Source organism: Candidozyma auris, chromosome 7, assembly GCF_003013715.1.
Source record: "Candidozyma auris chromosome 7, complete sequence".
NCBI lineage: Eukaryota > Fungi > Ascomycota > Pichiomycetes > Serinales > Metschnikowiaceae > Candidozyma > Candidozyma auris.
Genome location: NC_072818.1, coordinates 851290 through 873987, shown reverse-complemented (window position 1 = coordinate 873987; position 22698 = coordinate 851290). Strand labels below are relative to the sequence as shown.

Below are 22698 nucleotides of genomic sequence, written 5' to 3'. Positions count from 1 at the left end.
CTCAAGAATGGCTAATGAGAAAATAAAGAAAACCCCGATGTCAAATTTCATAGTTGATTTAGGTTCATTCTGCACTTCTGCGTGAGTTTGGAAGTATTGTGAATAAGAAACATAAAAGTCAATAGTATTATATCCATAAAAAGTATTGTTAAAAAAAAAAAATAACACTGGTTGACGCAGAGTAAATACCTTCAAAACGTCCTTTCGTCATCTCAATGGAGGACTCACATCAACATAATCCATAGTTTTCTTCTTTGGCGAAGACTCGCCATTTTTATCTGAAGGAGACTTCTTCATCTCAGAAGTTGAGGTTTTCAGTTCAGCTGAAGATGCCTGTTCTTTTTCCGCCGATGAAGACTTTTCCAGTTCAGCTGGGAGCGGCGGAAGGTAAAGGATGGGTATGCGATATTTAAATCTTAAATCATGAACCTCTTGTGATATTTGAACATGAAAAACGACATCCAAACTGAGCTCGAGCTTGCATCCAATGTAGAACCCTTCGAACGACATAAGTGAGGCTTCAAGTACAAAATCAAGAAACCTAGATGGAATCTCGATCTTCAAGATTTCCGAAGAAGGTAAATCGACCCCCGTAGGTCTGTCAACTTCTTCCATTTCCGCATTCTCAAAAACCCAGTCATGTCTGAGAGTTTGTGTCTTGTATTTTTCGTCTGGATTGCTTACGTCATTTCGCCAATAGTCCCACTTTAGTAATCCAAACTCCATCAGTCGTAATTCAACTTTTGGAACTGGACCCCGGTCACGTTTTGCACTTTTCCATTTATTAGAATCAAGGTAGAAGCGCAACTTGACTCTATCGGAAAGATTGTCCTTTGGATGAAGTATGCGGAAAGACTGGGTGGTCAAACCTCTTAAGTAGCTGGCGTTTTTATTCTCCTTAAATTCAAGCTCTAGAGCACCAAGGTTGGCATCCTCCATCTCACTTAAAAAGTATTTCAACACTCTATGGGTAGAGTACTCTCCTTTCAAAAGCTTATCAGAATACTGAATATTGCTCAAGGGAGGGGTGAAATTGAAAGTTTCGAGGCCGAGACAAACTGTTTCACTCGCAAACTCGCAAGATATCTTCACAAAATGCTTCACTGAATACTTTTCATCTTTATCGATGTACGACGGCGGCATATAGCTATAATCCTTTCTGCCCCTAGGCTTCAACTTAAGTGAGCCTTTTGGCATTTCGTAGCTGTCGATCGATGATTGAGCACTCCCTTCGTTGGGCGCTATCACACGTTCCTGAGGCTCATCCGCTAGATAAAGGCGGAAAGGTATTTCATACCAACCTTGTGGGACTTTCGTGGCTTCTTTTGATTCACAGTTTTGCGCAGCTCCAGGAATCTCAAGATCTGTTGTCAAGCCCTTTGACTCCACAGTTCTTTCTCCCCAACATTCACGCCAGAAATATTTGACAGCTAGCTTATTCATGGAGATATCTCTCAATAATTTGAGGTAAAGAACCCCCGCGAGAACATCTCCAGATGTGTGGACCTTTTCAGGTTCATCGAGTTTGAGTAGACTGTAAATCACATAAATCATTAAGAGCTTTCTTCTTAGTTTTGGTTGACTCACGTTGAATGAATTGCTCTAGGGGTATTTATATAGTTTTTGGATTGCAAATGGCTTCGCCTTTCTGCATAGCAAAGCAAGTCGAAAACTATAAACCCGATTTTATTCTCCACAATCAATGTCAATAAACTTTACCTTGCAGAAGTATACAGGCGTAGCAATGTCGAATTGCATTAGAGCACATCATCCCACCCAATTAATAATTGGCAAAAGAAGCGATTCCTTTGCTAATAGTGTCCTAGAAGCTCTGTCTCTTCCGTTGTAGAGAGGACTGCTGTTCTCGACATGTATTATCGAATTCACCTTGACCTTTGAACCAAAGATACAGAGGAAAGATTATTTTGAACGAGATAGAATGGAATCTTATTATTCAGTTGACTTATCGCTTACTAAAGGTTTGAATCAATAATAGTGTCCAAGAAGAAGAAAATGCCGCTAATAAAACAATGGAACAGAAACTTATGCCAATAATTAGGGGAGTTCATGAAAGTAACTGTTTTATAAAGTATACATGAAATGACATCCCGACAAGAGATAAAAAAAAACAACCTTCTAAGGAGCTGTCATGAATGATTCTTTGATGAAAAAGATCGTAGCCAGAATTTAATTCTTTTCTTTTAGAATCAGCTAGTTTCTTGGCCACTCGGCGTGAAAAGTGTGATTCTGTTGAATCAGGCAAATTCAAGTAGTGCAAGGAACAAGCTAAGCGTTTACCACCTCCTGGATTTCTTTACTGAATTAAGGATCAGAATTTCTTTTAAAAGCAAATCAAAGACAATTCATTTCGAAAACTAAACTATCTTTGAATGTAAGTAACTTGTGGAGCCTGATAGGCTCTATCGTTCAATTCAATGGAGAATCCACTTCCAAAAAGTCAATAATTTCACCAAATGGCGTAGACCCTCTTGAAGCGACTTCGTGACTTTTTCAGGAGGTGACTCATCCATTTCACTTGGAAGAACCTGTTCTGTTGCACTTGATGCAGTCAGAAAGAGATCTCTCCATCATGGTTGAAGGAAGCGGAAGGGAGATAATTGGCTCCATAAGGTGAAAATTTGTGCAAATTATACTTCCATCTGATCTATTAACATCCAAAGTGACATCTGGGTGAAACTGAACCTTGCATCTGATGAGAAAGCTCTCGAACGTTATAAGTGGTGATTTGACACTAAAAAGCTTCGGTGGGATCTCAAGCGTCAAAAACTTCAAAGAAGATATTTAGAAGTCCACTTCGCTGCTCCAGGGAAATCAAGTTTCATTTGAACCCTTGACTCCACTTCATTGGATCCCAAAGATCCATGCCAGACAGCAAACTTCTTTCATCAAAAGTCTTTTCAATAGCTCGAAGTGAGCACCCCTGAAAGATTTTCTCCAGAAGTGTAGACCCTATGGGGCTCATGAGATTGATTAGGCTGTACATACTGCAGAGCATCCAGCCTTTTTCATTTCTCTTGGTTTGTTTGACTTGGTAAGTTTCGGTTCCTGTGGCGTTATTTTGAGGTTTTGGACAGAACGCAATTTCCTTCGCCTTGCTGCTTAGCGAAGCAAGTTTTTAAATACCATATTCCATTCTAGAATCATTGGACAGTCGTTATGGTCACTCGATATTGCAGAAGTACACATACTTAGCAGTATCGATTTGCATAAGTCTCAGACCACGCTTCCTCAAATTGAAAAGCTCTTCAGTCAATCATGTCCTTGCAGCTCTGGCCTTTCATCATGTGGAGAAAATTGCTGACATCGACACTTAGCCTGGAACTTATCCTCAACCTCAAATCCAGATTGGTGAGAATCATCCTGAAGGAGGATGTGCTAGTAGCTGCCACTCAAATCATGCAAAGAGGTGTCATATTTAATTCTCAAATAGTATTTCATTGGAGAAAAGAGAACGCCGATGAATCGTATAATTAGTGATGGCACTTCTCATATATACATGATGACACCCTGAGATAAGTCAACATCTTTCTAAAATGAAGAGTATTATGAAAAGGGCTGTTTGGTGCCTACAAAGTTGCCCGTACCCTACAGTTCTGATTTAATATTGTGTTTCACCCACATACTTGAATCGTCTGACGAACTTAAAGCCTGAATATGAAAAGACCCACATAAAACATCCGTAATTTATGGGGCATTCAAGACTTGCTACACCTTATGACATTCTCAAAGAAAGCATAGCGCAAGCTTCAACTATATCTGCTTCAACCTACAAATTACATACGCGAGAGCTACACAATGAATACTTGGAAGGGATAATTCTCTCAAACGTCCTTTGATAAAAAAAAGTTGTCTACTCTTGGCAATTATAGACACTCTGAGATCTTAAAGACTCCTCAACTAACTAACAGAGAAATAAAAAAAAAATCCCCAGGAGTCCACTTTAGCCACCCCTTCCCTGAGGACACATATTGATCAACAAAAATGGCTGAACTACAGAACAAGGCGTTCTGGTAACCAGAATCATTGTGGGGCTGTAATGAATGCGGTGTTCCTTTGAAAAACACTGGCATTGTTTGTGGGATTTTGAAAGTATGGACTAGTTTTGTGGATATGCGATAGAGGTCACGAGAAATGAAGAAATGAAGAGGTTTCATTCAGAGGAAGTAGAGGATTATTCTAAAGTGAGGAACTATGCGACCGAATTGAGAGAAAACGGCTCTTCCCGTAGTTCCCTCAATTTTTTTTTTCATTAAATGTGTTTGAGGCTATGCCATTTTCAGCCACCATTTTGACATGCTCGACTATGCATTTTCATGTACCCTTGATGGGTTCATGCTTGTGTCATCAGTAAGGGGTTTTCATACATTATCAGCTATTGCTTTGCACCGATTTGTACAAAAAAGGAATTGAGCCTCCCTTTTCAGAACTGAAAGAGCACTTGTGTTGTACTTCTAACTGTAATGACTATTGGTGTGAGCCAATGGATAAGGCGAGTTAACAGTTGCATGCAGATTTACGGTGTACGGCTAAAGTCTATTTTGCACCCACCGAGAACGACAAGATGCAGCAGCTGCAAAATATGCTAAATGTGTAATCTAGGACATTAGCGAGATTACGTAAGAGGCGTTGATGGCCACTCCTGATTATTGTCTTACTAATTCAATCTTTGATTTCACATATGGTAGACAGACAAGTATAAATAGTACTAAGTGAATTTACGATATATGCTAGTATCTCGTTGCTTAATAGCCATCGATTTTGTCAGCCTACAAGCCTCACAAAACAAAGGTAGTCGTTACTGTTTCTATACTCTTTCAAGAACAAAGAGGAAAATTAAAGCAAAAAGATCATTGTTCACAGGGGTGATTAGAGGGTTTTCAAAGTATCGCCACCTCTCATACTCGAATGGTTTCAGCCATGCTACTTTTGGAATTTACAAAATTACCAGGGCTCAACTTACCATTCTATCTCGACCACCGTTTTACCAGCACGTTTTGAAGACTGTTTACAGAAATAGACCTGATTGTGAGATAAAAAGCCAACATGGAGTCTTTGTGCGGCGTTGCTGCAAGTACCTCGTACTAAATTTTGTTCTCGATCAACTTCATCAGTCACAATGTAATTTTGACCCGACGCACACAAAATCTAGTGGTTTTTGGGACCGGCCTCCCCGAATTTTACAACAACTTCTCAAATCTCTTTGACTAAACAAGACAGCTTTCACTATTCTAAAGAATATGGAGTTTGTTAGCAACAGTCAGTAAAGGATATTTTCGGGGTCAAATTAGAAAGTCCTAGACACTAAAACATTCTTACATTCGGGGCTTCCAGTTATTGTATGACTTCAAAATTTTTTCGGGGTTTCTTCTCTCATAACCTGTATTAGCTTTGTGGAAACACCCAGACACCACCTTTCGACACAATGGATATCCTTCAAACTATGATTTTTATCAATGTAACGAGGACATTGCCGGAAGTTTCGATCCACGGGTTGACAAATTATGCCTTTCTGACCAATTCAAGATGAATCCTGCATATAACCACGACAAGGGTTATTTTTTATTTTTTTGTTGGCAAGATTCACGGTGATTATCCGTTCCAAATTTCATCATCAGATGTCTATACCTACCATCCCCTCCCTCTGACAATTGGTCTCACTACAAATCTGCCAAACGGCTTGAGTGTGTGATTCCAATGTCCTGCATCTAAACCGAAACACCTGTACCTATCTGCAGTCCACCACACCCTATAAGCCTAGCTTGCAATTCTAAACAGCATTAGCTAGTTCAATCCTTCTTTTCTGGCAGTGACACCCGTTCATACCTTACCAGCATGTTCAGCATGTCCACAGCATGCATGGAATTCTCCCATTTCCCCAAAAATCCCCTTTCTGCCTCGGTGGCGTTATGACTCATGAAAAGCTCTGCACATTATTTTTGGCTGTTCACAACCACCAATTATAAAAAACTCGTGTTTCCCGTCGTCAAGAGCCAATGATTTCGTGCCCTGATTTGTCGCTAGAGACTTTTCACCCACACGAGGAGATTTTGTCGCTTGGCGCCGACGACAACTTGAAGTTCAATGGGGACGATTTGAGGGAGTTGATTGCAGAAATTAAGAAGGTGTCAGGTGCTGCTATCAAAACGTCAAGAGACCCACAGACGGGCCAGAGGTCGTTTCTAATCCATGGTTTTTTGGTCTGCGTTGAGACGGCCAAAGATATGATTCTTGACAAGTTGACGAAACCAGTAACCATCACGTTCAAGATTCCCTCTTGGAAAAGAAGTCTTGTGGTGGGCGAAAAAGGGAAAACAGTGAAAGCACTCAATAAGCAGTTTGGCGTCAGAATCAAAGCTGAGCGGAAAACACTCAAGCCCGGCTGGTTGCAGTATGACGTTGTGGGGTTTGAAACACCGATGTACACATACACCAATGATCAGGAGGAGAGATTCGTGGAGGAATTAACCGTGAGCATTGCTGGAAGCAGACTGCGATGTGAGAGAGCAAAGGCCCGCATCTTAGAGCTCCTCGAGCTGAAAGATCAATATCGTGTAACTCTACTGAAGACGGATTCTATGATATGGAAGGACTTTTTTGATGAGCAGTTTTGTGACAACGCAATCTCAGTTTTCACTAACAAGTACAAAGATCTAATCAGAATAACGTTAAGAGGTGACGCGGAGCCTGTGGCCAACGCCAAACGGCGCTTGGATGACATGATATTTGTCCAGCTTGTAAGGTATTCAGTTCTGACGGTCACCGTAACTCATCCAGTTGAAACCAGTGAGCTCGAGTCAATCTTCTTGGTGAAAATTCACGAGCAGTATCCGCAGTATCAAATTGTCGGCCTCAGAGATAGGGTTCTGGCCGCCAGGCATAAGTTGCTACAATATCCCGAGACAGGCTTCTTTTTCAGCATGAACTTGGCTGAGTATCAGAAGCAACCCGCTCTCCATAATCTTTATCATTTCATCAAACTGTATGAAATCCGAGTTATTTTGAAAGACGATTATATCGTTCATATACCCAGATGCGACGATGAGCAACTCTACAAGGACAGGCTCATCTCAATTGTGGAGGATTTTTCACCTGATGACGTCAAAGCCTTCACAGATTTTCATCCTTTGCTACTCAAACATTTTCGGCATGACCTCCGTGATTTTTTAGAGTGGTTGCATCCCATGTTTCTGTTTGACGTGTGCAAGAAGCAGATAACGCTAATCACCCGATATACTCTGTCTGAGAATCAGCCAGTACACGCATCTCAGAGAGTGCGTGACAGATTTGAGGAGGGTGTGAATCAGATTAGGGAATTTCAGAACCGTTGTATACTGAAAGTTTTACAAATTCCTCGACATCAACATCGGTTGATAGAAGGCCCGAACGGCACAACGCTTTCGTCCATCATGTCCATGTTCGAAGATGATAGGCTTTTTGACGAAAAGTCTGTTCATGGCTTTGAGTATGGGAGTTGTCTAGACGACAATACACATGGTCGAGACTTGAAAAAAGAATTTTCACGGGAAAACCTTTACATTGAAAGGCCCTTAAAGATAGAGTTGGGGTTCAATGAGATGGAACGTTCGGCTGATTCCATAACCATTTTTGGCCCCGAGTCTGATGTGGAAGAAGCTGAGAACGTGATAATGCAAGTCTTGTCAGATAGTACAGACAAAATCAGTTTTTACCAAACAATGATAGAAGTGCCCTCTATTATCATCCTGCGGGTAATAGCCATTCGTCGTTATTACTTCTGGCTGTATATACGGAAGAAGTTCGGGGTGAAACTTTCAATCCTTGACAATGGGAAAGAATCCCTTAAGATTGGGTGTGATTTCACCTCCAAAACCCGTATATTGATAAAAGGTATCAAGTTCAATGTGGAAAGAGCTAAGGATCGTATATTGGAAAGGTCAAAAAACTTTGAAGATCGATGCTTCGCGATCGTCGAGGTTGATTCACGATATAACTTGAGGATTTGTGGTCCCAATTATTCAAACTTGAAGCAAATCATGAACGAGTACGGGGTCTGCATCGATAACGGAAATAGCGTTGTATACCCACAGCTCAAGAAAAACGAAGTTGGTATATTTGGGCCATTAGAAAGCGTTGGGTTGGCTGCAGAATGCGTTAAAGATCTATATTTGTACGTATTCATGAGCAGCCGAGTGTGTTCTGTTGATCCGGGTACAGTTCCTATCGAGTATTTGGAGGATATGCTTTGCCGTAAAGACCAATGGCTTATTTTGAATAGTAGGAACTTCATCTGCTGTGGCTGTGACTTTCGCCTTATCAAATCTACTTATGAGCAAACGTATGCTGATGCAGTCGAGCTACAAGGTGATGAGCTGTCTCTACGTTATGCGAAGGAACAAATTGAGGATATCAAGCGAAATTTTGTTACGATGAAATTCGAGGTTTCGTCCTCGGTTCGTCACCGCATAAGCGAAGAATCATTTGAGATCAAGGAAAAACTCACTGACGTCCAGAAAAGGTATCTAATAACGTCGCGTGGGGGACCAACTACGTATGAAATTGTTTCTCAGGGACATCGGCGTGATGTGATCAAAATCGCAGAGAAGATCGAACGCATTTTGGCAGAAGAAGAGGCTGGAAATGAAATTGCTCAATGAGGTCTGGCAATCTTGCTTTTGAGAGTTATAAATCGATCAGTGAAGCGAATGTTAATGGTAATCTGAACGAAAAGATGTGTACATTATAGAACAAGAGAAATAGTGAACTCAATTAGAGTAAATGCATAAAAAACCTAAAAAACAAAGTGGTTCTTAGCAGATTCGAACTGCTCATCTTGGTGTTACAAACGGACCACGCCTTACCCAAATTGGCCAAAGAACCGTCAAACAAGAGAAACCTTCTAAACTAAGTTTAGTTTCTTCCATGAGCTATATGCAAACGAACTGCATATAAAGTGGCAGGGTGCAGATTGAAGTTTTATCGAAAAGTAGTGAATTACAATGGAAAGAATTTTTGTTCTTTTTTTTTTTAAAAAGTGCAATAGGCGAAGAATTCTCAATTTGACCACTTTGTCTTTTTCAGTCTAAGAACGTGATGCGTTGTGTACCAATTAGTTTGTGCTACAAATCTTCTTCGCTCGTTCACCTCTGCAAATCGTAACAGTGTAAATGAAGGCTGTTTCTAGTAACATTGCATTTTTTTCTTTTCAGTTTTGTTACAGAATATGAAACCTATTCTAATACGTGGAGATAAAATCCTAGAAAGAGAAAAACCCTTTATAAGACACTTAAAATTAGCCACTGTTTTTTGCACAGTTTAAACAGAAAAGCATTCAAAGAGGTCTTATTTGTGCTGAAATAACAAATTTCCATGTTTTGGCACAGGGCTTTGAGCTATTCTGCGTAATTGTCTACAAGTATACCTTCCAGCCACTAAGCTGTGACAGAAAACTTTCGCCACTGACCCAGATCACCTGAAGATCGAATCACGAGTAAACTTAAAAGACTTTGGGATATTGCTTTTCACTGTTTAAGCATTGAGCAGCCTCACCACAAGAGCAACTCAAATCGAATCTCCTTCGTTTTACACCTATATATACATCATAAATACGCCATAAATATAGTTTCTGCATTGCAGCAAATCCTTCTTCACTTTACTCGCCAAACTTCACCTTCACCCCGTCTTTATACTTCAACACTGCCGTAGCCAACATTTTCGGAGGGTATTCTCTCTCTCCCGAAGTGATTGTCTCAAAAGTCTGTGCTAGACGCACCAAAACATAAGAGACCTCTGTGAGTGCAAACTGCTGCCCAAGGCAAACTCGTGGACCGCTTCCAAATGGCATAAATCCCCAGCCAATCTTGGAAAGACCGGCCCACCGCTCTGGACGGAACGCCTCTGCGTCCTCTCCGTATAGATTTTTCAACCGGTGGACACAATAAACGAGGATCACGATAATTGATCCTTTCCGAACGAATATCGGAGCTTTGCCGTCTTTTCCTCCTCCAACAGGAAGCGTGGTGTCCTTTTCGGCTTCTCTGAGATTCTGAGGAACAGGCGGCCACAATCTGAGTGTTTCGTTGACAACGTAGCGTAGATATGTGCACCTTTTGAGGCTGGAAAAGGAGATTTTAGACGTACCTTCGCCGAAATGGTGCAAAACCTCAGAGCGAAGCTTTTCCCATATTTCTGGACGTCTTGAGAGCTCCATGAACACCAGCAGAAGAAGCAGTGCTGTGGTTGCTCTTCCTGCAATCAAGATATTCAAAAGCTCATCTCTTATCTCCACAGGATTTCTTGTGTGCTTCACAAGCTCATAGAGGAAAATGTAGCTTTCTCTTGATTTCTGCTCGATTTCCTCTGGCGTGAGCTGAAGCGCCTTCTCCACATACTGGTCAGTGTAGGCGTGTATCCTGCCTATATTCTTCTGAAACTCTCTGGAGTTGGCAAGCCAGTAAAGATCGAAGAGAGACAGCCTGATCTGGAGGTATGTGCCCACAAATCCCAACGCAGCGTCAAACGACAGGCGGTTGACAAGAAGTTCTCCCGAAAAAGAGCCCGATCGTTCTTTTCTTTCCACCACAGCTCCCCCCAAAACGTCTGCACTGTGGCCAAACAAAAAATCCGACGCTGCGTCCAACGTGAACGCATAGAACAACGCCTCGATATCGAAAAAGCCGCTACTGCCTTTGATAAGAGTCACCAAACTCTGAACATGCGGCTCAAGCATCTCAACTTGCCCTACTTGCTCTTTGGAGAATTGTGGTTTGAGCAAATTTCTCAGATGCTTCCACTGAGAGCCTTCAGAGGCGAAAATGCCATTACCCAAGAGCGGGAAGAACGCAGGGCGCCGAACACCCAAGTTAAAATCGCCAAACTGCGTAGAAAACATCGCCTTCATCACCTCTGGGCTTCTGCTGAGAATAAGCTGCCTGAAAAAGGGCACTGTGAGAGAAAAAGCAGTACAATTTCTGATTTCAAAGCGGTCAGTCAAGTATTGCAAAAAACGGCCCGATGTGATGTTTTCGCTGCCATTGAAGAGAATCGGAAGCGTCTGGAGCGTGTTTCTGTGGAATTCGATGGGCTCAGTGTGCCATTGGGAAGCTAGTTTTCTGTGGGAGAAGTAGAGGTGGATGTATTTTGCAGCCACTAGTAAAATGAGCACAATTAGGAGAAACGGGACAAGAAACATTGGTAAAAGGGGAGTAGAGGCGCTCAAGAATGAATTCGAAGGCAAAAATAAGCAACCAATGCTGGATTTTCTCTTTTGATTTTGTGTGTTTTGTGTATTTGCTTGTGACAATCTGGGTTCTCCACAATAATCAATGCAGGAAGGAGAAAGACCGGAAAAAGTCCGGTGCCGAGGCGGCGAAACCAGAAAAAACAGCAAAGTTGGGGCAAGATGAACCTGTGTCACGGAACTAGACTGCTACAATGGTGCTTTTGGTGCTGAAAGGGTGTTCTTAGTGGAATTTGGGGACTCTACCCCCGTCGTGGTGTACGGGTGTAGGTGTTGATAAGAAAGGTGTCCAGGGGATATTCTGGTGAGTATGTGCAGGAAAACACATCTTGGTGCAAGAATGAGTTTTGAAAGAAGTCCAGAAATCAAGGCAGATAATGTAAATCAAAGGCTTCTTCAAGGTACTTTAACTTAAGGTAAAGCAAGCTATACGGAAGCTAAATTTTGTTCCAAAAAAACCAAGTTTCCCTTACCCAGCCTCAAGAAATGTTCTATCAAGCGCTTCTCAACAAAAAGAATGTACGTTCTTGACCAAAAATTTCTCAATTTCAATTGATGTATATTTGGCGATTTTCTTTTGAAGTTGAAAATGCAAGTTCCCAACTTCTCTCGGGAAAGTGCGCTCGATTCCGAAAATCTCAACATGGTGAAATTTCACCTTGTTCAACACACACTTCTTCATTCCCAAGAAATTTCTTTTACCAAGGAGTTCAAAGATCCATAGAGACTAACTGATCCTGGCTCTTTGCCGTTCGGCGTCAATTTCGGCAAGACCCACCCCAAATCCCCCCTCACTTTTTCCTCCAACAATTGCTTCACTCGATGCAGCCAGAATTGGAAAACGCCATTGAGCTTGAAGGTGTCCAAGATACAGACAAATTCCTCCATGACCATTCTGAAATCCCGAACAGTAACGTCGCTCTGTCCTCAGTCGAACCACACCAACTGACGCTGAAAGCCAGAGAAGCACGAAAACTCAGTTTTTGTCTTTACACTGCTTGGGTCTTATACTCTCTATTTCTCTACGCTGGCCCCCGCTTTACCTCCTTTCCTGCTTTTGCCACCTTCTATTTGGAAGAGTCTTCTGTGGCCAGCTGGACTGATGTGGGAACCACCATCATTGAGCAATTTGAAAGTGTAGTTCCTGGAGTGACGAAAGACTTTACAATCCCACAAATCCCAGTAAGTGGACGTAAGTTTTACTTTTTCCACCACGGCATGTGTGTTGAAACAAAATGTTTTCCTTTCAGCAATTCAGGCTTCATTGCCCAGTTTCTTGCGTTCCAGGCTGGTGAGGCTAGTGAAAGCGACAACAGAACGCAAGTTGCAAAAGAATGGGAAGAAAAGTTTGTTTTGGCCTTTGAGAAGGTCAGCATGAAGGCGGCCTGGTTCAGCCCAGAAGAGAGAGTCAAGCAGATTATCAAAAGTATCGAAAAGAGCAAGGACACCAGCTGGCTGCTGATGGGGCTTTTTATCTTTATTGTATCCTCTTTCACGTTTTTGGCGGGATTTGCTTACCCGTTGCTGCGTGTGGGAGAGATACAGGGGTATCCTAGGCTCATTCTAACGTTTGTTCATATTGGGGCCTTCTTTGGATTACTTGCTGGGTTTGCGATTGCCAATTACCCTCAGCACTTGTTGTTGGAGCTGAACGGAATTCTGTCTCATAGGGGCACTCTTGTTGTGTTTGTTTTTCTACAGTGGTTTTTTTACGTTCCACATTTTGTGGCATTGATGTACTTCCTTGACAATTGGATTTAGTCTAAAATCAGCAGAGATTATAGAAGGAAGTTGTATCTTAGAAAGAAAGTGAGGCTAGCTTTTTGAACAATGAGGACTTTCTTAAATTATGTGATTCAGACTGTCATAACCTACTCAGAAATTTGTTTCCTTTTCTGGCATGCCAGAATCTTCCTGAAGCAAACTCTGAGTTGAAGTTTACGCTGGAAAGAATATCTCGCATCAAACACAATTGACATAAATATGAAACTTAGCCAACTGGAGAATAATCCAATAGATCACAACAAACGAAGCCATCAAAATTAAGGTCTTTCTGGTGAGCACAAGCTCAATATTGGAGCTTGAACTGTGTGTCAGAATCTCAAGATCTCACGCTCGTAGCGAAGGCTTAAAATTAGCCGAGAGGTTAAGCCTCCCACTTACGATTGTACCACAGTCATCTCATCAACAACGAGGATAACCGCAAAATGTATAAATGTAAGTAAACTGAAAAAGATGAGGATTCTGCCATTTCAAGCCGCACATCAAACCTTCTCCTGACGTCATTTTGTGTCACTTTTAGAAACCTAGACACCTCTTCTCAGTGTGTTTATTGCCAAAGGAAGTCAATTTTTGACAAACGCTTTTTTTGCCCCAATGCAACTTGACCACGAAGGCGTTGAGCTTCAAGAACTCGGTGAAACCGACAAATTCATCAAAAGCACTCCTGACGTCCCAATTGTCGAAGAAGCGCTTGCATCGGAAGAAACAGTGAGAACATATGAATTGAAGCGAAAGGCCAGAGCAGCACAGAACCTCAGTTTCCGCCTTTACCTCGCTTGGGTTGCCTACGCCACAATTTTCATATTGGTTTTGGAATCCTCGTTTCCTATTTCTGCGTCTCACTACTGGGAGGAAACTACGGTGGCCAGCTGGACGGATGTTGGAAACACCATTATGGAGCTGTTTGAAAGCATTGTTCCTGGAGTCACCAAAGGACTCGAAGTACCGCAAAACATCGCACCTGATGACCGCAGATTCTACTTTTTGTCCCATGGTGTATGCGTTGAAGGCAGATGTTTCCCATATGGCGATGCCGGTTTCATTGCCAAGTATCTCGGGTATCAGGCGGCTGAGGCTAGGGGTGGCGAGAATAAAGAACACTTGGCCAGAGTCTGGGAGGACAAGTTTGCTCTAGCCTACGAGAAGGTCACTAGCGAGGCAGCGTGGAGAGGCAAAACACCAAGAGAAGTGAGACACGTTATTGAAAGCATCGGAAACAGCAAGCAGTCCCATCGAGGAGCCGTGCTAGCGACCTATATTGCGGTTCTTGTGACGTTCTTCGCCGGATTGGCTTATCGTCTGCAGCTCATTGAGAAGAAAGAGGCCGGTCTCATCGCAGGATTTGGTGCGATAACGATTCTTGGGGGATTTGTTTCGATTGGAGCAAGTTTAGTTCCTCTAGATTACGATGATAATTTGTTGTTGAAAAGAAACGGCATTCGGACACACCGTGGTAAGCAATTCATCTTCGTCATTTTGCTAGCGTTCGCTTGTGTTACCCATGTTGTGGCGATTTTCAGATATATGATAAAGATGGAGAACTTGTCCTATAAGCCCAAGCCCTCTGTGGGATCACTGCCTCCAGGGTACTCATCATAATGTCACTTGGCATGCACGGCACTGTTAAAGCCTTTCACATTCCGCCTCAAAATCGAGGATTCGAATTCTGTCAGTCAATCTTTACTGCGTTTTGATGGTAAAAATGGACTTTAATGGCTTCTATGTTTGCCAAATTGGTGCCATGTTCAAATCAAATCTAACGGTATTAACGGCATCAATTCTATCGTATGTCTTCGATAGAAGTAGAGTGATTGTGGCTACGTCTTTGGACACACGGAGGGCTACAGGGTTGGTGGGGTCAAAAATAACTTGATTTATCAAACACAAAATATCCTAGAGGTCTTTTGGTAGAAGTTCACAAGTGTGGTAGTTATAGGATGCTAAATTGACTCGGTTGAGAGATCTCATCCTCACTTCTGATTTTTTGCATGGCCACCACAATTCTTTTGATCATACTGAAGGGAGTGCTACTTTTGAGCTTGATGACTACGGATGGAGCTCTAAAGAGGTCAACTTATCCCAAGCATAATAAGCTCACGGCCTGTTATATTGCCAGGATGTGAGGGAAAAGATGAAGAACCTACTTGAATTCTACTTTAAATTTATCTAAATACATGGTTTCGCCAAGATCCAACTTTGATGATAGTCTGACTCCACGTAAATTATACTTTGGTTGTACTCTGTATATGCTTACTGTCTACTGTTTTTGTACTTAGATTCGATTTAAATGGGAAGCTAAGATTCTACTTGGACTCTACATAGGTTCTTCTTGGATTCTACTTAGGTTTTACTCAGATTATATTCAGATAATACTTAGCTTCTACTCAGACTATATTCAGATGATACTTAGCTTCCACACAAATTAACGTGTTGTACAAAGATCCTTCTTAGGCTCTAATTAAATCATACTCAGAATCTACTTAGGTTCCAGCTAAAGTGTACTTTGAGTTCCTTAAATCAAACTTAACGTCTATTAAGATACTGCTTGAATGTAGCTTTGATGGTATTTAAATGGCAAAATTCTACTTATAATGTACCCAAATTCTACCTAGACTCCAATAGGCCATTACTTAGATTCATCCTCTTTAGATACCACTTAAATGATACTTGGATTATACTTTGATGATACCTAGGTGATTTCTAGTATATCCAGAGATTCGACTGAAACTCCACAGATTCGACTGAAACTCCACTGAAAATCTACTGAAAGTTCATCGAAACTCCACTGAAAATCTTATGAAAACCCACTGAAAATTCATCGAAAATCTACTGAAAATTGACTGAAAATCTACTGAAAGTTCATCCAAAATCTACTGAAAGTTCATCCAAAATCTACTGAAAATCCACTGAAAATCCACTGAAAATCCACTGAAAATCCATTGAAAATCCATTGAAAATCCTCTGAAAATCCTCTGAAAATCCTCTGAAAATCCTCTGAAAATCCACTAAAAACCTACAAAAAATCCACTGATGCTACCTAGACCACATTTTGACACCCACATAAAACCTAATTTCTCCATAGCTTCTTAAAATCCACTCACAGCCATATACTCCAAACCCCCTCAAATTTACTCAATTCCCCCTCAGACTTTAAGCCAATTCCCCTGACATTCTACACTAATTCTGCTCAAAGTATGTTCACACCACCCCAAGTTACCCCACAGCATCTTCTTGGACCTCCTCACTTCTCCATCGACTTAACCCAATTAAACTCTACTTGCATTACTCGTCTTAAATCATTACATGTATTAACCAGCGCTACTGCTGCAGAGCAGCACCTATTAAACAAACCGAATCAGGCCAATTGCGCCAGGGCTCGCTTACAAAAGCATGGCCACACCAGCAGCAAGACCAACAGCCACACCAGCCTTGGCACCAGCACCAGCGCCTTCAAACGAAGACACAGCTGGAGCAGACGCAGCAGCAGAAGTCTCCTTTGGAGAAGAAGCAGCTGGCGCAGAGGTCTGCTCAACCTGCGAGGAAGTGGCAGAAGTAGGAGCACCGGTGGTGGCGGTGGTCTCCTGGGTGGGTTCAGCAGGAGCAGAAGTAGAGGTGGTTTCTGGCTTGGAAGAAGTGGTCTCCTGCTGCGTGGTGGCCTGCTCCTTGATGGCAGACTCAATGGCAGCCGAGGCCTGGGCGTTGATGATCCAGTAAGGCTCCCAAACACCAACCTTCTTGCAAATGTTGACCGAAGTGTCGAGGGCCTTCTGGGCGTCATCGCCCTTACAGTTTTTAGCGAAACACTCGGTGACGCTCGAAGACCACGTGGTCATCACACAGAGACAGCCGGTGTCCCAGTAAGGGCAGGGCGTGGAGGAAACGGACTGCTTGACACAGGGTTGGGCGCAAGAGGGAAGGGAGTCGAAGATGGGGTCGGCGAAACCGTTGATGGAGGCAGATTTTGGGACTGATGGGTATGTTGCCCAAGGGTTGTCTGCGGCGAGGGCGGAGGCGACGAGAGCGGCAAGGGGGACGACGAACATAGCGAGGGACGATACTTTTTTTAAAAGAGAGAAGGAAAAGTGGAAGTTTTAGGGGAAGTTGCTGGGTTTATATACTTTTGGGTGCAAAAAAAAAAGAAGCCGGTGCTTATCTGCAGGACGGCCTTTCTTTTTCAAGTGTGGTCTATTTTGGGCGCCGCTGGGTGTGTCTGGACCTGACGGTGCTCTGTTTACAGTTATGGGCATTCCCAAAGCAGACAGATGAGGGATAGTGGCATTTCATTGGCAGGCCGGAACTTGCAAGAGAGCGAATGGGCATCCGCGTGCGGCGCGCTTGCATAGGCGCTATGCGCCATGCGCCATGCGTTGTGCGCGATGCACGCTGCACCAGATCAGCCGAGGGGGGCTGAAAGCGGTGATTCCGAGGGCACGCTCCTCCCACACAGAAATCGGGCCCGACTCGGGCATCGTCCTCGTATGTTGCATACGAGCCATGAGCCATGGTCCAAGCCCCGCCAAAGCCTCTGTGCATTCCGGGGGTCACATCACCCCCGGCTTAGCCCTCGGTGATATCGCTAGATTTTTTAGATAATTTCATCTCCCCCCATGTACTTTGAGGAACCCAAAACAACTAGAAGTGTTTGAAGTTCACCAAAATCTCCACTGGCGTAGCGTAGCGTCCCCATTTGAAAAACACCCCCATTGTGCTGATTTCTCTTGCCTTTGTCCAAGCACTCCCCTTTCTGCTCCCAATGTGTCAGTTCCCGAAAACCCCATTCAGGTATTTTGTCGCAGGTGGGTATGCATTGAAAGCTTCCAAAAGTCTCTTTTCGGCAATTGCCATCGTCTCTGCCGAAACCGATAACTCCAGGTTTCTTTTGCAGCAGCTAAAAATGTGGAAAAACAAATATTTCTTTTCGGTTACGTTTGCAGCGTTTCGGGACCTCCCAAAACGGTGTTTTTCTTCCAATTTTCAAAATCGTTTCCTGATTTTTCATGACATTGGCGACCATTTACACGAGCTGCGTGGAACGCACGGAACTCTATTTTGGAGCAAATGTGCCGAAGACGGCGATTTACTTAGCAAGAAGAAAATAGGTCAAGCGACGAGCAAACTGGGTTGAAAAGACAAAAGAGAAGAAAAAAAGAAAAAAGAAGAAAAAAAAAATAAGAAAAAAGAAAAGCAATTGGCTTAAGAAGGAACCAGCAAATTGGCCAAAAATGTAAACATCGCCAGGCATTCTCGGGATTTCCATTTTTTGTATGACCAGAAACGAAGATCAGGGAATTTCGATTTTCAGATTGTGATTTTTGACCTTTAGTTAAGGTTTGAGGGCTATTTCATGGGTAAATCGTGCTGGAAATTGAAAGAGGGCCTGTTTTTTGTGGGATTTTGAAATGTCACCTGGACTTTGCTGGGGCAATGTGAGGTTTATTTTTATTTGGTGATGGATCCATCAGAAAAGGGAAATTTCGTAGTTGAAGAGGGTAAAATCAAGTATAGAAAGTTCAAAAAGTGCCCTGAATAATGCTCTTGCAACTGATCTGTGGATGCTGTTAAATTCGACAATTCTACACAAGAGAGAACGGGTGGGATCTTGCAATTTTGTTAACAATATCACAATCTCTTGATTTTTGGCATTGATCTGAGAGAATACCTTTGTTTTCTTGTTTTCTGGTTGTTTTTTGAATGCTAAAGCCCTCTAAAGAAGTCTAAAAGACCTCAAAACGAATACCTTCAAACATGGTAGTAATAATATGTTAAAGAAGGAAAACTAGAAAAGCTCTATACTCTGCTGTGACTTCTTCACATTTACAAAAAAAAACACACAAGCAATCTCTACAAAAATCTCCAATCAACTCCAATCTATCTATTCATTAAATCCAAAGCCCAAAATCAATCTCTCTCCTCTGCTACTAAAAGAACCTCCACAATCACTACACTTTTCTCAAATACTCCAAACAAGCACAAAGTCTTCATGAACCTCACACTCACCGTCTCATTACTCTAATTAATTACATGACCGTCTATTTTGCCCATTCCTCTTTCCACTCACACCTCCCCTCGCTTTGTCCTTCCATTTCAGTATCCAACAACCTAGCTCATTGCCGAAACCACCGCCAAAAGAATAAACGCCAAAACACTGGTTCCTTGAACGTACGTTGCTCCTGAACCCACTGAAGAAGACGAACTCGAGTTGGAAGAGCCCGATCCCCCTGTTCCAGTGCTATTGGCCCCAGCGGCGCCCGAGGTGCCAGAAGTGGCCGCAGCAGCTCCAGAGCTTCCCAGAGAAGCAGGAACCGCCGCCAGAGACTCGGCCAGAGACGATTTGGACTCGGTCTTTTCGGCTTTCTCGGCGGAAGCTACCACCGAAGACAACTTGGCGCCGTCGCCGAAATCAGAGCTTTTCGTGGTGGCAGCTGCAACCTGCCACGTGCCCGCAGCCTCCGAGAGCTGTGTGGACACAGAAGCAGGCATCATCCAGATGTTGGCGCCGACTTTTTCACAAAGCGAATAGGCCAAAGAAGTGGCGCTGGCAACGTCAGAGCCCTTGCATTTTTCGGCAAAACACGACCCCACCATTCCTGACCACTGGGGCATCACGCAGAAACAGCCAGTGTCCCAGTAAGGACAAGGGGTGATTTTGGTGGTCACTTTCACGCATTCTTTGGCACAAGAGGGGAGTTTTTCGTAGATGGGGTCGGCAAATCCGTTGATGGATGCTGTTTTGGGCACTTTGGGGTACGTGTCCCACTGGCCGGCGGAAACGAGGGCAGCGAGGGCGAAAACAGGCAAGATTTGCATTTTTTATGGTTTTGGTGAAAAAAAAAAGACCCCTAGGGGACTTTTTTCTACTTTATATAGGGAGTATCATTTTTTTCGCGGCTGCAAAATACTGCAGATAAGATGGTACTGCATATAAGCATGAGCGCTGGTGGTAAGCTTCAACCCCCAGCGGCAATCCGAGTTCGCAACCGAGTTCGCCGCAAGCCGCACTCAGCTGACGACGTTTGGGGGAGAGCTTCAGTAAAAGAGTTTAGGGCAAGGAAGTAAGCGTGGTGTACGGGTGTGGCGATTTCCGGGGGGCCCCACGATCTTTTTCTTTCTTTTTTTCACCCTCGGATCTCGCCTCTCCCCCCCCAGGGGGCACTCTCCAAGTCAGTGGATCGGGCGCTTATCTGCAGGACGCCGACATGAACGAATTTGCATCAATGAAGCTGGCATCCTTTTTCTAAAAAAAAACAACGGGTATTTCACCTCTTTCCCGGTGCAGGCCCGTCCACGGCACCGATATTGCCGAATTGACGTTTACGGGATTTTCTCGGCCGAGTTCCCAGCGTTATCTAGAAGATCATATCTAAAAGATCTAAGGAGATTAAAGTGGATTTAGAGATTGAGAAATAAATAGAAAAAAAAAGTTTGGGGATTTGAGTAGAAACTGTAAAAGTCAGAAAATCAAAATTTTAACAAAGGCGGCGTTTGCTGACAGATTTGAACCCCACATAGAGAAAATCACACGAGAGCGCTGTGACCGATGGCCAAAATGAAAAGGTTCAGTTTCAATGGGTTTGGGAGTTCATAGCGAAGCTGAAAATTAAGACAAGGCAAAATGGAAAATCAAGAAGAAATCTGGACGGAATGCAATTCAGAGAAAAAAAGATAGAGAATTTTGCTGGGTTCAGTTGAAGATGGAAGTGGGGAAAAAGCTACAAAAAAGAGAGAGCTAGAGTCAAATTGATTAGCTCTAAAACGCTCATGTAGATATTCTGCTATATTGTCAGTTTTAGAGACCCAAATGACATGGAGAGAGTCAATTGACAAAAGAAAAGTACTCAAAGCTTCCCAACAGTGTCTCTATGCATTTGAAGATAGTTTTTGACTTCGAGACAGAAGACATTTTATTGGGTGGCACTGAACTACAAATTTTGGAGCCGAACAAGTTGGAAGAAACAGAGTTGTGAACGATTTTATGCAAAGAATCAAGAGTGGGGGCCCTAAAATCATCAGCGTTCTTTTCAGGACGCCAGGTTTCAGCAGATTACAGAGAAAGCTTAAAAAGGACCGTCATTTGAACAAAATGGACTTTAAGTAGATTATACTTGTCAGAAAAATGGAAGGATATATATTTTTCAGTTTGGGTGTGATTTTTTTGTAGTAAACTCCTCAATACTGATTTGACAAAATCACAAGAGCATACAGAGCCAGGCACAACAGAATACTTTGGAGGGTTTCAAAGTTGATTGATTTCGTGTCGTCGATACACGAAACGCAGTTTTTAAGAACAGCAACACACTACCAAGCTTGTCTGAGACGAATATCCTGAGTATGATTGTTCAAAGAGAAGATACAAAGGTGGTGAAAAATTAAATCAGGGAAAATAGATAAACTCCATAACTTGAAGGAGGGCTGTTAATTGTAGCTTACAGCAGAAATAACCAAACGCTCAAACCAAATATGGAGACACATTCACGCAATCTACACCTTCAAACAAGCATTGGATCAAGTAAACCTACATATCAGCTAACAGGGCAAAACTTCATCAAAACTTCCTCAAAAGCTCATCAAAACTTCATCAAATCATCAAAGCTTCCTAAAAACTTCCTAAAAACTTCATCAAAACTTCCTCAAAAGCTCATCAAAACTTCATCAAATCATCAAAGCTTCCTAAAAGCTTCCTAAAAACTTCCTAAAAACTTCCTAAAAACTTCATCAAAACCTCACCAAAAGTCGAGTTTCCACCCCCGTTCATCCCAACAACGAAAGCACCAACAAAACCACCCCAAAATCAGCACCCCCAACAATCGCCGCCCCGTTGGAAGAGCTCGAAGCAGGCCCCGACCTCGTGGCATCCTCAGTTTTCGCTGTGGCCATAATCAGAGACAAGCTCTTCGAATTTGACCATGGAGATTTGCCTGTGGTGGACGCCGAAACCTGAAAAGTGCTCGCCGCCAGCGAAAGTGCCGACGAAACCGAAGAAGGCATGTTCCACACGCTGGCGCCAACGCTGTTGCACAAAGAATACGCCAAAGACGTCGCCTTGGCCACATCTTCGCCCCGGCAAGCGTTGGCAATACACAGAGCCACCACTTGGGACCACGGCCACCACACACACAAGCAGCCGGTGTCCCAATAGGGACAGGGCAAGTTGCTGGCGGACATGGAAACACACAGTTTGGCGCATTCGGGGAGTTTTTCGTAGATGGGGTCTGCAAAACCGTTGATGGACGCAGTTTTGGGAACCGAGGGGTACGCCGACCAGTTGTCCATGGCGAAGCTCAGGGATTTGGCGGCGGCGAGGCCCACGACGGTGGCAAAAAGGGAGACGACGTGCAAATGCATTAGATTTGATGTTTGAGTGGGAAAGCTGAAAGGATCAGAGTCAAAGGCGTCGAAGTCAGCGTTCCGAGTCAAATGTCAGAGTCAGCGGCTGTGGGCGGCACAAATTTCAGCAGTCAGTCGATGGAGGTTAACGAGGCAGACTTTTCAGCTTTGGTTTGCACTAGTTATCCTTGAAAGTTGAGGCTGGGCACTCAATTGCAGCAGCTTTGTACTTTTGAGACTTTTACACACTTCGGCAGGGAAGTTTCCTTAAGTAGTTTACCGGGGAGCTTTGTTCGTTTCTTTTGGCATTTTTACGGAACTCTAGGCTATTGGCTGCAAACGGGAAATTGATTATC

General features: G+C 43.1%; 8 protein-coding genes and 1 pseudogene across 9 annotated transcripts; 3 read left to right on the top strand and 6 right to left on the bottom strand. All coding sequences in view use genetic code 12, as the record gives it.

The window, feature by feature from the left end:
• Positions 1-207: 207 nt before the first annotated feature.
• On the bottom strand, positions 208-1443 carry CJI96_0005497 (uncharacterized protein; the record flags this gene model as incomplete). The annotated part of the gene is made up of 1 exon (XM_029036496.2): positions 208-1443. The coding sequence occupies one exon, from the start codon at positions 1441-1443 to the stop codon at positions 208-210; it is 1236 nt and encodes a 411-aa protein (XP_028889387.2).
• A 4571-nt stretch (positions 1444-6014) lies between these two features.
• Positions 6015-8654, top strand: CJI96_0005496 (KH domain-containing protein; the record flags this gene model as incomplete). Its single annotated transcript, XM_029036495.2, has 1 exon — positions 6015-8654. One exon carries the CDS (start codon positions 6015-6017, stop codon positions 8652-8654), a length of 2640 nt encoding a protein of 879 aa, XP_028889386.2.
• Positions 8655-8801: 147 nt separating this feature from the next.
• On the bottom strand, positions 8802-8877 carry CJI96_0005495 (annotated as a pseudogene). Its single transcript has one exon. The product of its transcript is annotated as a tRNA-OTHER (tRNA).
• A 772-nt stretch (positions 8878-9649) lies between these two features.
• CJI96_0005494 (cytochrome P450) lies at positions 9650-11188 on the bottom strand (the record flags this gene model as incomplete). Its single annotated transcript, XM_029036493.2, has 1 exon — positions 9650-11188. The coding sequence occupies one exon, from the start codon at positions 11186-11188 to the stop codon at positions 9650-9652; it is 1539 nt and encodes a 512-aa protein (XP_028889384.1).
• An 870-nt stretch (positions 11189-12058) lies between these two features.
• Positions 12059-12997, top strand: CJI96_0005493 (uncharacterized protein; the record flags this gene model as incomplete). The annotated part of the gene is made up of 1 exon (XM_029036492.2): positions 12059-12997. One exon carries the CDS (start codon positions 12059-12061, stop codon positions 12995-12997), a length of 939 nt encoding a protein of 312 aa, XP_028889383.2.
• Positions 12998-13612: 615 nt separating this feature from the next.
• CJI96_0005492 (uncharacterized protein) lies at positions 13613-14617 on the top strand (the record flags this gene model as incomplete). Its single annotated transcript, XM_029036491.2, has 1 exon — positions 13613-14617. One exon carries the CDS (start codon positions 13613-13615, stop codon positions 14615-14617), a length of 1005 nt encoding a protein of 334 aa, XP_028889382.2.
• A 1781-nt stretch (positions 14618-16398) lies between these two features.
• CJI96_0005491 (CFEM domain-containing protein) lies at positions 16399-17061 on the bottom strand (the record flags this gene model as incomplete). The annotated part of the gene is made up of 1 exon (XM_029036490.2): positions 16399-17061. The coding sequence occupies one exon, from the start codon at positions 17059-17061 to the stop codon at positions 16399-16401; it is 663 nt and encodes a 220-aa protein (XP_028889381.2).
• A 2056-nt stretch (positions 17062-19117) lies between these two features.
• Positions 19118-19825, bottom strand: CJI96_0005490 (CFEM domain-containing protein; the record flags this gene model as incomplete). Its single annotated transcript, XM_029036489.2, has 1 exon — positions 19118-19825. One exon carries the CDS (start codon positions 19823-19825, stop codon positions 19118-19120), a length of 708 nt encoding a protein of 235 aa, XP_028889380.2.
• A 1941-nt stretch (positions 19826-21766) lies between these two features.
• On the bottom strand, positions 21767-22360 carry CJI96_0005489 (CFEM domain-containing protein; the record flags this gene model as incomplete). Its single annotated transcript, XM_029036488.2, has 1 exon — positions 21767-22360. The coding sequence occupies one exon, from the start codon at positions 22358-22360 to the stop codon at positions 21767-21769; it is 594 nt and encodes a 197-aa protein (XP_028889379.2).
• Between the last annotated feature and the right edge of the window lie 338 nt (positions 22361-22698).